This window comes from Doryrhamphus excisus, linkage group LG6, assembly GCF_037039965.1.
Source record: "Doryrhamphus excisus strain RoL-2023G ecotype Guam linkage group LG6, RoL_Dexc_Guam_v1.1, whole genome shotgun sequence".
In the NCBI taxonomy this organism is placed as follows: domain Eukaryota; kingdom Metazoa; phylum Chordata; class Actinopteri; order Syngnathiformes; family Syngnathidae; genus Doryrhamphus; species Doryrhamphus excisus.
Window position 1 is genome coordinate 7,020,663 of NC_136362.1, and position 14,086 is coordinate 7,034,748.

General features: G+C 50.2%; 2 protein-coding genes across 4 annotated transcripts; one reads left to right on the forward strand and one right to left on the reverse strand.

Annotated features, from left to right (window-relative positions):
• Window positions 1-1,876: 1,876 nt before the first annotated feature.
• atoh1c (atonal bHLH transcription factor 1c) lies at window positions 1,877-2,546 on the forward strand. The gene has a single exon (XM_058065607.2). It carries the CDS (start codon window positions 1,877-1,879, stop codon window positions 2,357-2,359), a length of 483 nt encoding a protein of 160 aa, XP_057921590.2. The 3' UTR covers window positions 2,360-2,546.
• Window positions 2,547-3,104: 558 nt separating this feature from the next.
• Window positions 3,105-13,752, reverse strand: waplb (WAPL cohesin release factor b). Of its 3 annotated transcripts, XM_058068532.2 has the most exons (21): window positions 13,458-13,752; window positions 12,547-13,037; window positions 9,828-10,542; window positions 9,391-9,743; window positions 8,181-8,305; window positions 7,610-7,708; window positions 7,341-7,511; window positions 7,133-7,269; window positions 6,932-7,043; window positions 6,614-6,859; window positions 6,419-6,530; window positions 6,244-6,341; window positions 6,079-6,155; window positions 5,237-5,370; window positions 5,037-5,152; window positions 4,770-4,949; window positions 4,460-4,673; window positions 4,270-4,358; window positions 4,056-4,151; window positions 3,788-3,870; window positions 3,105-3,564 (listed from the first exon to the last, which is right to left on the reverse strand). In XM_058068532.2, exons 2-20 carry the CDS (start codon window positions 13,013-13,015, stop codon window positions 3,805-3,807), a joined length of 3,609 nt encoding a protein of 1,202 aa, XP_057924515.2. In that variant the 5' UTR covers window positions 13,016-13,037; window positions 13,458-13,752; the 3' UTR covers window positions 3,105-3,564; window positions 3,788-3,804. The 3 variants fall into 3 exon arrangements, with proteins under 3 accessions (XP_057924515.2, XP_057924516.2, XP_057924514.2); XM_058068533.2 differs by having other exon boundaries at window positions 3,105-3,870; window positions 9,828-10,539; XM_058068531.2 differs by having other exon boundaries at window positions 3,105-3,870.
• Between the last annotated feature and the right edge of the window lie 334 nt (window positions 13,753-14,086).

Sequence of the window (14,086 nt, forward strand, 5' to 3'; positions counted from 1 at the left end):
CGTGCCAGGTCTCGAACTCTTTATTTCCAGGCGCCTGTGAGCGCAACGACCCCTGTAAGAAGTGTCTCTTCTTCGTTGAGTTTGGCTGAGCAACATAACTGAGGATACGAGTACATCTGCTGGTCACATTAGGTATTACAGGTCAGTTTCGCTGCACTGAGCCGTCATATTCAAATACTGTTATTTTTCAACATCTAAAAAATATTGTAATTGTTTTTAATGTCAGGTAAAAATAATAGAACATTAAGCGTGGCTTGATTGACGTGTTATATACTCATTAAGAGTAGTTTTGGTTTTGGGGGAGGTTATTCAGAAGCTAAATTGCACGTGGCATCGTAAGGTTATCTTAGGTTTAACATGCCTTGCTATTCATACTTCATATTTTAGTACACAACATTTATTTTTACTAAAACGTCGATTTATACGACTATGCTACAATTAATTATAAGACTTTGACTAAAACTACATTTAAAAGTGCTGTCAAAAAAAGGAACATTGCTAGCAAGTAACGTTAGCTTATATTAGCCATAATGTAGCATTCATAAAGTGTGGACTTAGCTCCGTACTTGGCCCCTCTCTCCTCTTCGTTTTCCTTGTTTTCCACGACTTCCGGTTCACGTTTAGAGTTTATGAGCATGCGCAATGTGACGGGTGATTAATGTGTCTCGAGTACCCGATTGACGACTCGTTGCGCATGTACCAGTTTCTGGATATGGCATTAGTGACAAGGGAGTCACGTGAGTAAAGTACCCGATTCACTAGAGTGAGTGATTCATAAAACTGAGTTTACCATCAACTCGTTTTCAGGGTTTGAACTTCTCAATCTTGTTCATGAGGTAAACACAGCAACAGCAACATTCAAACACTCCTAAAATATGTCTCACTTTTGACTTTAAATTCCATAAAATGTTTGAAACACTTATCTTTCATGTGTATCAGCTGTTCCTAATATTTTGACGGACCACATTTGGCATTCTGGTCCCCCCCCCCCCCCCAAAAAAAAGCTGCGATGCCTTCCCACTTGGAGTTGTGGGTTTGATCTATGGCGCGAGTCATCTTTCAGCGAGCCGTTTGATTGGGTTTAATGAAGCGGGGGGGGGGGGTGTCCCCACAGGAGGGCTGACCTTTGACCGGTACCGGTGCATTAGAAATACATCCTTCCAGCAGGGGCGGGAGGGAGGTCAGAGTGTTCCACGTGGTGGTCGTGCGTAAGGCGGGGGCGTCACGGCGGCGTGGGCGCTTTGATCCGCCGCCCGTGTGGGGCCTGCTGGCACCAACGAGGCGTTTGATTGGCTACGCTGCAGCAGAGCGGGACCAATGAGTGTCGCATGCCACGGCCAAAACACAGCGAGGGTCCTCCTTTATCCTCCGTGTGCCATGCGGCCATCTTTGTGCCGCCTGGGCGCCACGCAGCGTGCTTTGTAAAGGATGCGCTGGCACACGGCGGTAGGGACGCGCCGCTAATCCCGTTAGAAGTCACTTCCTGTCAGTCATAGTCAGCCAGTCGCTTCTTTTTTAATTAACCCAAAAAAACAAAGCGCGCTTGGAGGAGTTCGGTGCGGAAGAACGGGAAGGGGTGCGACACCAGCGACCTCTGACCTGACTCAAGCTTCATACTTTATGGAAATGGCATTAAAAATGTCCTCAAAGTTGACGATTCAAGGTGGTTACCATGACAACCAGAGAAGCCTCAGACTTGATTAGTGCTCAACACACACGTGCTTCCTGAGTGCGCTGCTCACTTGCACGCTTCTAATCCACTTTTGATGAAGAGTCCAAATGGACCCCCTGTGGACGCTTTGTGTGAGCAGCACACGCCCACCGAGTATAAACGTCCCGCGCGGAGCCGTCGGTGCGTTGTCTCTGAGGGACAGACATGTCTCCACGCAGAAGCCTCTTTGCTCCCTTCATCCCGCCGCTTGCCCAGGAGGACCACCGTGGACGCGCCGTGCTGCGTTCCAAGGTCGAGGACGAACACCAGCGCCCCCCGTGCGCCATCCTGCAGCTGAGACTCAGCCCCGGCGGCGCTCTCCACGGGCATCTTCAGGCGGACGCGCGTGTGGCCTTGGAGCGTGCGCAGAGGCGGCGGCGCCTGGCCGCCAACGCCCGTGAGAGGAGGAGGATGCTGGGCCTCAACGTGGCCTTCGACCGCCTGCGGAGCGTCATTCCCAAGCTGGAGAGCGACAAAAAGCTCTCCAAGTCGGAGACGCTCCAGATGGCTCAGATTTACATCTCCACCCTCAGCGAGCTGCTTCAGGACACGCCGCGCCCCCCAGCAGACGACCTCCAGCGCCAGGACGGGGAGCCGCAGGGGGAGCGTCGGGAAGATCCGACTCAGGAAGGGGCCCGGCCCGCGTAGACAAGCGGCACCACCAGAGGTTCTGTGAGGACCAGAGGGACCAAAGTGACTTTTGGACTATGCCCCCGCCCCCCCATCACTCTGGATCCTTCTGACTTTCAGTGTTTGAGGTTTTGAAGGACATTTGAAATCACTTCTCCATTTTCCTGCTTGCACTTTGGGAGAGGGCGAAGGGGTGGGGGCACTGCTTGCCACTAGCAAAGCCAACTGTGTGGGGTTCCAGGTGGGGGCCCCAAGCAGAGGGCTGACAAACTCTTCCACTCTCCAGCAGTGGAACTATGCAAAGGGGACCCCTGTGAGTTATTTTTCTAGGGCCTTATGGGTATGGTTAGGGGTAAGGGGTAGGGGGTTATGTATAAGGGGTGGGGCGTTACATGTAGTGTATAAGGGGTAGGGTTCAGGATTAGATGTGTATAAGGGGTAGGGGGTTAAGGGTTGGATGTGTATATATGTATGAGGGGTAGGGTTAGGTGTTATTGGGTATTAAATGTAAGCAGTAGTTAAGGATTAGGTGTAAGAGGTAAGGGTTCGAGGTTAGCGCTTTTTTTTTAAACTTATATAAAACATAATAAAAGATAAAACATTCCACTCTTGCTCATTTGGGATGTTTCACAAAAAGGAGAGTGAGCGGCAAAGTACTGAAAGTAGCAATTTTTATTCTTTTTAAAGTATGTACACATACAAAGATCACATTGTCCTTGTTAAGAAGCTTTCTGCGCATACCCCCCCCCACCCCCCACCGCACCCCCTCCCTACACACACACCACACCAACAGGCTGTAAAAAAATCACTTTCATAAAAGTAGATAAGAGTCGGGGCCATCATGCTGTCCTTCTACATGGACGTATGTACATAGACTATGTACACAAAGCTCATCAACGCTCTCAATAAAGCTCTTGTAAACGTGTGTGTGTGTGTGTGTGTGTGTGTGTGTGTGTGTGAACACAAAGATGAATCTAACACGGGAAAGCCTCTGAAGATGATTTGAATAAGTCCAACTGGAACATTCCGCCTCTTTGGCAACATAATTAGTGACAGGATGACATCATCTCATCAAGTGTTTCAAAGGAATGTCCCTTTTTAAAGAACACAAATACTTGGACATCTCCGGCAACGGACTTTGCCTAACGGAGGACGGGGGAAGGACGTGGCGGCGATGCGTTTAGGAGCTCCTGCTGGACTCGTGTCACTCATCTGACGTGCAACTAAAACCAATAGAGTGAAATGACGAGGTAAAAGTCACGCGGTACGAACGCAAACGTTTCACCCTCAGCCACAGTCATCGGCTTCAAAATCAAAAAAAACTGATCACATTGGAGCAAGGGGGGAGGGGCGGGGGGGGGGCATCAATCATACAAGCAGCACTTGGAGCAGAGATGCATTTAGAAACGTGGAAATACTGACTTTACTGTGTGTGTGTGTGCGTACGTGAGAGAGGCAGGTGTCTAGCAGTGTTCCAGGTAGTCGATGATCCGGGAGATGGACTTCTGTCCCGCGGTGCCGACGTCACACTACACAAACAAAGACAGCCGCGGTCAAACAGGCGTACACACACATATATATACATATACACATATATACACACACACATATTAAATATAATAATTACTAGATATGGTTAGTGTTATTACTATTATTATTCATCATCGTTATTTCTCATGAAGAAGAATGGGTGGAGGTCTGCTGGTGGACTCACTGTGAGGTTCATGAAGTTGAGGAACTTCTTCAGCATTTCTGTCATGATGGAGAAATCTCCTTGAGGCAGGTTCTCTCTCACAGTAGTCACATTCATCTGGCAAGGAGGGAGGTCAAACGTTAGCAGAGATGTGCGGGGGAGGCGGGGGAGGCGGCGGAGGGGGTGACTCAGGGTTCAAGTGGGATCTTTGAGGACTGCGATGAAGATGACTCACCGGGCTTCCTTGGCAGAGGCAGCCCAGCAGCAGCGCAGTGTACGAGGCCACGATGCTGTCCTCCATGTGCTTGCCCGCATGCTGCAGAGCTACACACACACACACACACACACACACACACACACACGTTCATCTTTCTGCCAGAGGCGACACGTGACGTGACGTGACGTGCGTGAGAGGACGGGCGCACCTTTGTTGAGGTCCAGCTCGCCATCTTCCTCCTCCTCCTTTTCCTTCTTCTTGGCGTCGTTGTCACAGTGGTTGTCGTTGGCGACCCACTGGATCTCTCCGCCCGTCTCCTGCCATTCTCCGCTCTGGTCCAGCGCCGGTTTGGGCGCCTCCTTGATGAGGTCATCGGTCTGCGCCTCGGCCAGGACGGCGGCTCGCTCCCGCTGAAGGAAGAGCTGAGGACAGAAGCCTCCTAATTCAGCCCACCTTGCTGCCGACACACACACACACACACACACACACGCGCGCGCATGTGACTCGTGGTGGCCTACCTGAACCAAAGCGGCGATGGCGCTGAGCGGGCCTCCGTCACCGTGGGCGTCCTGGTGGTGCGGCGGGTTGAGGAGCACGGTGGAGTCGCAGGGACCCCGACCTCCCTCCATCTCCATCTCCATCAGGCAGTAGCGGTTCCTGGCGCTATACTCCACCAGGTTGATCAACAGGCCCAGACCCTGCAGGTCACACACACACCATGAAAACATGCACCAGCGTATATCTGTACAGTCAGTGTGTGTGTGTGTGTGTGTGTGTGTACTTACCAGAACTCGGATGTCAAACCTCTGCTCCTGAGGAAAGTACTGAGGAACATAGAGAACACAGTTGAGCGCCGTCACTATCAAGTCCTCCTGCTCTCCGGTTTTGGTGCTGCCCCACTCTGCACAAACACAACCAGCAGTCACTATCTGTGTGTGTGTGTGTGTGTGTGTGTGTGTGTGTGTGCGTGCTTGTGCGTACTAACCATTGTCGTGCGTCAGGTTGAGCAGGACTCCAATGATGGCCCTCATGCAGTTCTCCACAGCCTTGCCCACCACGCTGTCGGTGTTGAGCTCCCTGCTGTAACGCCGGATCATCTCCTCGCAGCGCCTCAGCGCCCTGGAGGGGGCGGAGTATGTCACCATCAGCACTCATTCACAAGGACAGACCTATAATTTGACTTTTATTGTTGAGAAATGCATGAATTGGCCGTCTGCTCCTGAATGTGTTTTTGATTCATGCAGCCTTAGCATGTTAGCATCCTGCCGCAAGAAGGGGAAGAAATCCGTGCGTGACCACAGTCAGTGTAGATCCAAAATTGGAGGAGGTGGGCTTTGTGTCGTCTACACAAACAGGAAATGTGCTACACGCTGACCAAGTGTGTGTCTGCAGCACACAGATTACATTTCTTTGTAAGCACATAAGACTAAAGTCCAGCGAAAAGCACCAACATGAGCACCCGAGACCAGTGTCCATGACACCAAAACACATTTATCTTCTTATTTGTGCTGACAATGACATTGAAAGTATATTTCCTGTGTTAGATATACGTATACTGGACTATTTACAATTTTAACAAATACATTGGCAGTTTTTGCAGGGCGGAACGGCGGTCGAGTGGTTGCGAGCAGACCTCACAGCAAGGAGACCTGGATTAAATGCTGTTTAATTGTATTTGATTTAAGGCTGTCAGAAATAACACGTTAAGTGTAGCAACTAATTTATTCCATGCTTTTATTATGTCTGCCTGTCCTGTTGAAGGATACTCAAGATGGCGAAGTAGCTGAAAATCCAAAAAAACACATTTGTGTGTGTCTGTTCACTCACTTCGCACAGGAGATGATAAGCGATGAGTCTTTGTAGGCGATCAAGTAGCTCTGATTCTCCGGGTTGTGCACAGTCACCTGCCCACACACACCCACACACACACGCCGAGGTTCATTTAGCGGTTGCTAACAGGACACCACATGCTAGGTTAGCGGTTATGCTTACACTATCCAGCACACGTAAACACCTCTCAGCTCCCCACAGGGACGACACCAGCTTGTCCTTGTCGTCCTCCTGGTGGAGGTTGTCCACACACTCCTTCACTGTGGAGCCACGGTCGGTATGTCAGTGACACACGTGAGCACACACATACACACACGTGTGATGTGTAGCAAGTCACCTTTATCCACAACGTGGTCCAATCCTCCCAAGAGGCGGAGCTCCTCCTTGAACCAGTCTCCTGCTCGCTTGGAGGTCAAAGACAGCAGCGTCTCCATCGCCAGGTGACCCGTCTACAGGAAGAGGGTTCCCATGAACTGTTCTGCTCTCCGATGGGCTCAAACACGCGCACACACACACACAAACGCCACTGTACCGTGATGTTCTGCAGGTCCAGGTGCTTGTTGTGCACCGTGTCGCACAGCTTCCTGATCTTCTCCTTGATCTTGCAGATCTCCCTGGCGCTCAGCTGGGAGGAGGAGTCTGCCACGGACCCGCTGCCTTGGTCCTGGTCCATTTCCAGCAGCCGGATCATCAGGTCCAGGCAGGAGCGGTCCAGGTCCATGTTCAAGCGGTCCCGGCTGAGGATGTACATGAGGGAGGCCGTGCACATGGCCAGGTTCTGCAGACATGATATTCTCACTGAATCCATTTCCTTTCTTTCACCGGGTGCCACGATCCAGGTGGTACTCACGTGATGCTGGGGGGCGTCGTTGAGGGTTTTGAAGACCTGCGCCACCTTGCCTCTGGCCCTCAGGTGCATCCTGAAGCTGGGCATGGCGCAGCGCGTCGCCAGGCTGATGACACTGCGCACGCACAGGAGCAGTCGGCATGATGGAGCGGCACGGGAGTGAAAGAATGTCGATGAAAAAAAAGAGGCCACGCCTCCTCCTACCTGAGGCAGCGGGTGTTCAGCGGTTGTCCGGTCTTCAGCCCAGCAGCCAGATACTCAAAGTCATCGGTGAACTCCTGGTTCTCGCCAAATTCCACCACGTCATTGAAGTGCTTCACGTGCTGGACCACTGTGTACAGCTGCAAGCGGGGGCCGGGGGGCGGGGCATTAGCTACAAGCGAAGGAGGCGGGGTCAAATGTGTACAGGTACCTCCTTGTGCTCCTTGCGGCACTTGAGTGCGGTGACCGTGTCCTGGTAGGGGTCGCTGGGGACAGTGACACACTTAGTGACCTGGGGGGGAGGAGGCGGGGCCTTGAAGACGCCGTCATCCTTCTGAACGCCTGCTGGCGGGTTACTCGACGCTCCTTCGGACCGCGACGCCTGCAGGGCGGAAGGGGGGAGCAGGACACGATCAAAAAGAGAGCAGTGTTGAACAGGAAGTTGACACTTCAGACATGAAATGGGACATAGTCTCTTACGGGAGTGGTCTGCTGGCGGGAGGACAAGAAGGACGGAGGGGGCTCCTCTTCGCTCGCCAATGTCCAGTGTCGGGCGTTGTACACTGCTTTGGTGGGAGACTAACACACACACACACACACACACTAATGCATACATTTCTCCAAAAAAAATAAGAAGCTGAATCCCACCCCGACAGTGTCCCCCCCCCTCCCTCCCCGCCGTCCACTGTCAACTTTTCAATGCTTGGCTGCTCTGTGCGTGTGTTTGTGCCAAACCTGTGCTTGGTGACTGTCAGGGTATTCATAATAAAAACAAAAGAGGGGGCGCCGGAGGGGGCCCAGTTGGCTGCGGGGGCCGCTTTTGGCCAGATACAGATATCTGGTACGGCAGGGAGCGGGACGGCAGGGTTAATAAGCTGAGACAAAAGGCACAGTTTGAGGATGAGCTGTGCTGGAACATTAAAGCCTCCTGCAGGGATGCACTCATCAACCCCCCCCCCCCCCCCCCCCAATCCACACAGAATGCATCGACACGTTGTCTCTACACTTTGCAACGTCCGACGGGGAGATGTTTTTTTTCACTGAGCCTCACCTTCTTTAGTGCGCTGAAGATCCTGCGGTGGGACTCCTGGTTCTTGTCGGCCGGTTTGCCCTGAGGGGGCCTCTTGGGACCCGCGGCCACCACCCTGAGATCATCGTCTGAGAAGTTCAGGACATCTGTGGAACAGTCGGACATCTTGGTTCTTGCTGTGCTGTCTGGCATGGATGCTTAACAGAAGTCATAAGCATACATTTAATCCACCGCAGGGAGCTTTTCCATTACCTCTATCCTGTTTGCTTCGGTTTTCCATTTGGCCCTACCTGGGAGCCCTCTCCCATAAACACGGAATGGGATTTATGCAATGGTGCCTGCTGGACTGATTAGGGCTGCAGCTAACGATTATTTATAAATTAAAAAGGAGGAAGCATGAATCCAAGGACATACAGCTGGAATAGGTGCAGATTCCGCAAAATCTAAAAAGTTTTCTGTGTGGGTTATTGTGTGTAGCTGCTCTATAGGAGACCACAACTCCATACAAAAGGGTCAAAAATGAGCATGATTTAAGATGTTACGATGCCATCTACTGTACAGGGTTGGAACGACAAGCTACGGCCATTATGTGTTCAGGGAAGGTGAGGAAAATCTGAACAAAATAAAAGTAGCGCCAAATCCATCTGTGGCGGACCGCCACAGATAAATGAACAGAGGAAACACTGATGTGTGTATCTGTGTGTAACATCATAATTGGCTTCTTTTATTATTTGTCTAACTTGATGTTCTGTTGTTAAACCAGCTATGAAAATTATGTCGCACGCAAACCTAAAACCTCCGTTTCAAATTAGACAATATGGTCACCTGACCCTCCATCACCACGTGCCACAGATAGACTGCGGTCCTGCGGGCAACACTGGACTGAAATTTAATAGTGTTAAAACAGAAGGTGCGCATCTCCAAATATAGAACTTCCCTTGGCGCCATTATGAAGGCGACTCGTCTTAAATATTCATGGAATGACTCTGGACTCGACATCGGGCCGAAACCTGATGCGACACACGAGGCATTCTGAATTGAACTGAGAGCGATAATGTCATAAGAATAATAAAAATGTCATGGAGGAGAAAGATGATAGCAACGTAGTGATAACTTCTACTCTGTTTTCACGGCGTGTGTGTACGTGTGTGTATGTGTGTGTGTGTGTACCATTCCGACAATTCCCGTCTAATCTAACACTTGGCATTGCTTTTTGCGTGCGTGTACTCGCCTGCTCGTATCCTGCTGTCCTGCTTCTGGGAGTCATTTTTGCTCTGCTTGGCGGGTAGTCTCTCTTGAGCGTCACAGTTCTTGACGGGGTCCAGCCAGTCTTCCGCGGCGACCCGCAGCGATTCCTCGGCCATCTTGACCTTCCTGCTGGCTTTGGGCCTGCCTCTGTCGTCGTCGTTGTCGCTATTGACAGCTCCGTCGCTGTCGCTCATGTCGTCAAAACCAAAGTATTGGATTTTGTATTTGGACGAGCCGTCTGGATGGTCGTCGTCGTCATCTAGTTGATGGGCGGCCACGTCTTCAAAACCAAACAGGTCCGCTTTACAGGCCTTCTTTGATCTGGACTGGCCCTGACTAAAAGGAGCAGAGAATCAAACGACAGGTCACGCTACCTGAACCTTCTTTTTACATATTTTTCGACATGGCGCGTTATTGTACCTGCTGGTTTGCTGTTCCGTCTTCTTCCGCTGCCACCCCGCATCGACCTGCCCCGTCGCACGGCCGGTGCCCGTACCGCTAGCGACGGAGGGCGCCGCATCCTCCACGCTGCTCCCCTGAATGGTGACGTTGCAAATGGAGACGGAGGAGGGGTGGAGCACGGTGTAGTCCCTCGTCCTGGCACGGCCTCCGCCACGACCCGCCGCCGTCTTGCTCACGCTGCTTGACGTTGACGTCGGAGCATCTGAAGCCAAAATGGCGTTGGCAAAGGTGCCAGAGTCCACCGCTTTGGAGGAGGCCTGCTTGCCGGGCCTCCTGTACGTCCGACAGTTTGTGTTCCTGACAAGCGAAGACGACGCCGTCTGGGAATAATCAGACGTCTCAAAGCCAAATTCTAAGTTGCTGTCCAGATCCTGGCTCGCTGTGGGGAGTCGTGGCGGCGAGGGCGGCTTGTCGTGAAGGCTGTTCGCCAGCTCGCAGCCGCCGACGCCCGCTGAAGTCCAAGAGAGTGAGGGGGCGGGGTTACGCGGCTCCTGGCTGGGCGAAGGCGGTCGAAGGCCCATGAGGTCGTCCCATGAGCTGAAGGTGCACTCAGCCTTGGAGGTGGTCTTCAAGGTGGTGGTTTGGGCCAAAGGCTTCTGGTCGCTCTCGGAGGCGTTCTGGTACCACGAGTAGCTGTGATGCTTCGCTGAAGACGAATTCTGGAATTTTCCTGCTGAAATGGGATAAACAAGTTCAGAGGGACTTCATCGGCTCATGCTCAAAGACTAGATAGGACGGCTTGATTTTACAACTTCTAACATCTTGACATAGCCTGAAGTCTCTCCCTAAAGGAGAATGGATGGATGGATATTAATATGTCTTTTACGTTTTTTTCCAGGAGAGGCACAAAGAAGCGATGATGTAACTCCATAATAGAAGAGATTATGTTTGTTTATGTTGTGGCATCGTTGTTTAGACATTAAGATGAGCTATCTTTCTTTTGGTATATACCACGTTTATATAGCCCAAGAGCCAATATTCTGTTTTCCTCAACAAAATCAGTCTAAATCATCAAAAATGGCCACTACTGAGAGGGGTATGTTTTGAAAAATGGCTAGCTTTTGGACGGCTATGTAAACTGGGCTTCACAGAGTTGTTGTTGTTTTTTTTAACACAGCATTCTACTAACGTAAACACAACCCAGACTTTCTTAACAACTGGCTGCAGATTACCTGCATTCAGTAAACATGGACCTATGTCTCCGGAAGTCCTCGTGAGCTCTTGGGAGTGTGACCAATCAAAGCAGAGTGGGCTCGGCAAGAGTAAATTACACAAAGAAATCCAAGAAAACACCGCTGGAAGAAGTGCAGGATGTAGTTTTTGCAAAACCGATAACTTTGTGACAGACTACTTTATTTACTTCACTTCTCACAACCGATATGGCACCTTTTTAATTTCGATTTTTTCATGCACACCTGTAGGTAAGAAGGACCAACTGTACCTGTTAATGTGTAATATGATGACATTAGCACTACCACATCACTACTATTAGGAGAACCAGAGCATGGAGGGGAGGAAGCCGCCTGCTGCGGCCCAGCAAAGTGCACTGTATTCGGAGACATGCTCAGGGCAGCCGGTGTGCCACTATAGGGGGTCAGAAGAACCGGAGTAGAGAGATGTAGGAACCACCTGGCGTGGCCCAGCAAGGTGCAAGCTCAGCGGAAGTTATGACAGGCTATTAACGTCACAAGCAGGAAAACAAAGGAGCGCTTGATTTGCCCACCCACAAAGTACAGGTAATTTCGCCTCATTCCATTTTAATGTTATTGGATTATTATCAGTCCAATAATTGTTGTGCAATCCTGATGAAAATATTTGTAAATAGTCAAATGATCTCCCTTCAATTCAGGTCTTTATATCTTATATCCTTCTTTTATTAGAAAAATGCTAAATTTTAAACTGGGGCGGCACGGCGGTCTAGTGGTTAGCGTGCAGACCTCACAGGAGACCAGGGTTCAATTCCACCCTCGGCCATCTCTGTGTGGAGTTTGCATGTTCTCCCCGTGCATGCGTGGGTTTTCTCCGGGTACTCCGGTTTCCTCCCACATTCCAAAAAAAAAACATGCTAGGTTAATTGGTGACTCCAAATTGTCCATAGGTATGAATGTGAGTGTGAATGGTCGTTTGTCTATATGTGCCCTGTGATTGGCTGGCCGCCAGTCCAGGGTGTACCCCGCCTCTCGCCCGAAGACAGCTGGGATAGGCTCCAGCACCCCCCGCGACCCTCGTGAGGAAAAAGTGGTAGAAAATGAATGAATGAATACATTTTAACTGGCCAAAATACCGATTATCTAAATGTTTTATTCCCAAATATTGGAATCAGACTGGAAAAAAAGGCGGCCTTGAACACATCGCAACAACCCAAGCCAAGCGCAGGTAGCAGGTCCCTGTGAAATGACGTGCAAACGATGAGAATGACTGAGTAAACATTGGATTGGAGGATGCCAGTCCCTAACACGAGGAAGAGGAGAGAAAAAAAATCTCCTTTATCCGTCGGTCCCTAGTGATGCAATACTAAAATTATTAGGAACAATTCCACCAAGCAGTCCCGTCCACTTAAAGGTCCGAAAGTGTCTTATATGTGTCGGCGGGTTCGTGCCAGTAGGTCAGGGGCTAATAAATTCATACATTTTCCATATTTCTGACTCACAGGAATGATGATCCATTCAAAGGTTACCTTTGCTCGCATTTCTGCTGTTGAAGAATCCACTTGGATCCTCTGTCAGCCCAGACTGGTTCCTGGCCGGCCCTCGCGTCGCTTCTGCGGCAGCGTGGAGTCCTTCGTGAAAGCTGGACCAGCTCCTGGAGTCCTGGGAAACCCCCAGCTTTTCCACTCTAGGAGGTTCTGCCGGCACCGCCTTGGCAGGTGACTTGCTGCTGCGGGACGACACCGGCTTGGACTCCTCATCGCTGTCGAAGCCAAACGGATCGTCCGAGCCGTCTCCGCTCGGCCGGGCTCGCTTGTGAACATCCGAGGCTGAAGCGCTGTAATGAGCGCCGGAGCGCTTGGAGCCCACCTTGGCCTTGTAGGTGGTGTCCCCCCATTTGGTGCTCAGGGTGCCCCTCTTGGTGGACAGGACTTCATCAAACTTGGACGTGCCCTCGCCTCCCTTGCGGCTGTAGGTTTTACCAAATCTGGATGTCATTGTTGACTCTGGCTCATATTTTCTGAACAAACAGAAAGAGTAAGATGAAACACAGTTTGACAAATAAGTGAATTATGGAAGTGCTACGCCTGACAAAACAGCCAATGTTGTGTGGTCGTATTTCGGTTTAAAAACGATTTAGGTTGCCATAACGAGGCTAAAACTGTCCAGGTTAATATGTTAATTTGACCGGTAGGGTATTAAAAATGCGAGAAACGAGTCAGAGGCTTTAGCAACAACAACAACAATGTGTGTAACTGCCCAGATGCTTCAAGTTATTGACTGTTAGCTTCAGCATTAGCTCTCATGCTAACTGCTAGCCCGGAGCTAACGGCTAACAATAACTGCGATCGTGTCGTGCTGCGTTAACGCCAAAAGACACAAGAGGCATTATCAACAAGTGCTGAACGTAAATTTGCGTGAAAAAGTCTTGTGGACTTACTCGGTGAGCTAAAGGGCCAATCGGGACAAAGCAGACCAGAGAGCCGCTTAACTCGCATCCGACCGCAGGCCTGCTTCTCTGATCCGGCCCAGCATCAACGAGGCCGCGCGGGCCGCGACTGAAACACCGCAGACAACCCTGCAAACACACCTCGGTGGAGTTTGGGACTATGGTGAGGGTGAAAATGTACAATGTGTAAAGTAAATCGCAGCCAATTGTTTCCTTTGGGTTGCGACGAAGGTTTCCATTGGAATAAGCTTCGTCAAATAATACAAGACACAACCGGAAGTCATTTCAAGCGTCCTTACGAATAAAAGACTACAATGAGAAAATAAAACGGGACATGTGAAAGATATTTCACAACACAAACAAAAACAATAATGTAACAAAGAAAAATAACTCAACGGCTAATCGTGGTTCAATTATATGTCCGTACATTATGACAATGTTATTGTAACACATTTATTTTGACAACCGGAGGTATTTGGAATGGCGTCCAAACACTCACGAAGCATGATGTGCTTCACTTTACCTCCGGTCGTAAAAGTGTTATTGTTTTACATGATTGGACACAAATAACATTAATTGATTAAAAAAATGTATTTTTTTTTACCTTTTAAATTATTATA

Bases quoted from the DNA above. Each gene is read 5' to 3' on its own strand.
- waplb (XM_058068532.2), bottom strand. From the start codon at position 13,015: ATGACATCCAGATTTGGTAAAACCTACAGCCGCAAGGGAGGCGAGGGC. The intron at 7,270-7,340 runs GTACCTGTACAC...CCCCGCTTGCAG, and splicing joins GCCGCAAGGAGCACAAGGAG to CTGTACACAGTGGTCCAGCA. The intron at 7,044-7,132 runs GTAGGAGGAGGC...GTGCGTGCGCAG, and splicing joins CTGAACACCCGCTGCCTCAG to TGTCATCAGCCTGGCGACGC.
- atoh1c (XM_058065607.2), top strand. From the start codon at position 1,877: ATGTCTCCACGCAGAAGCCTCTTTGCTCCCTTCATCCCGCCGCTTGCC.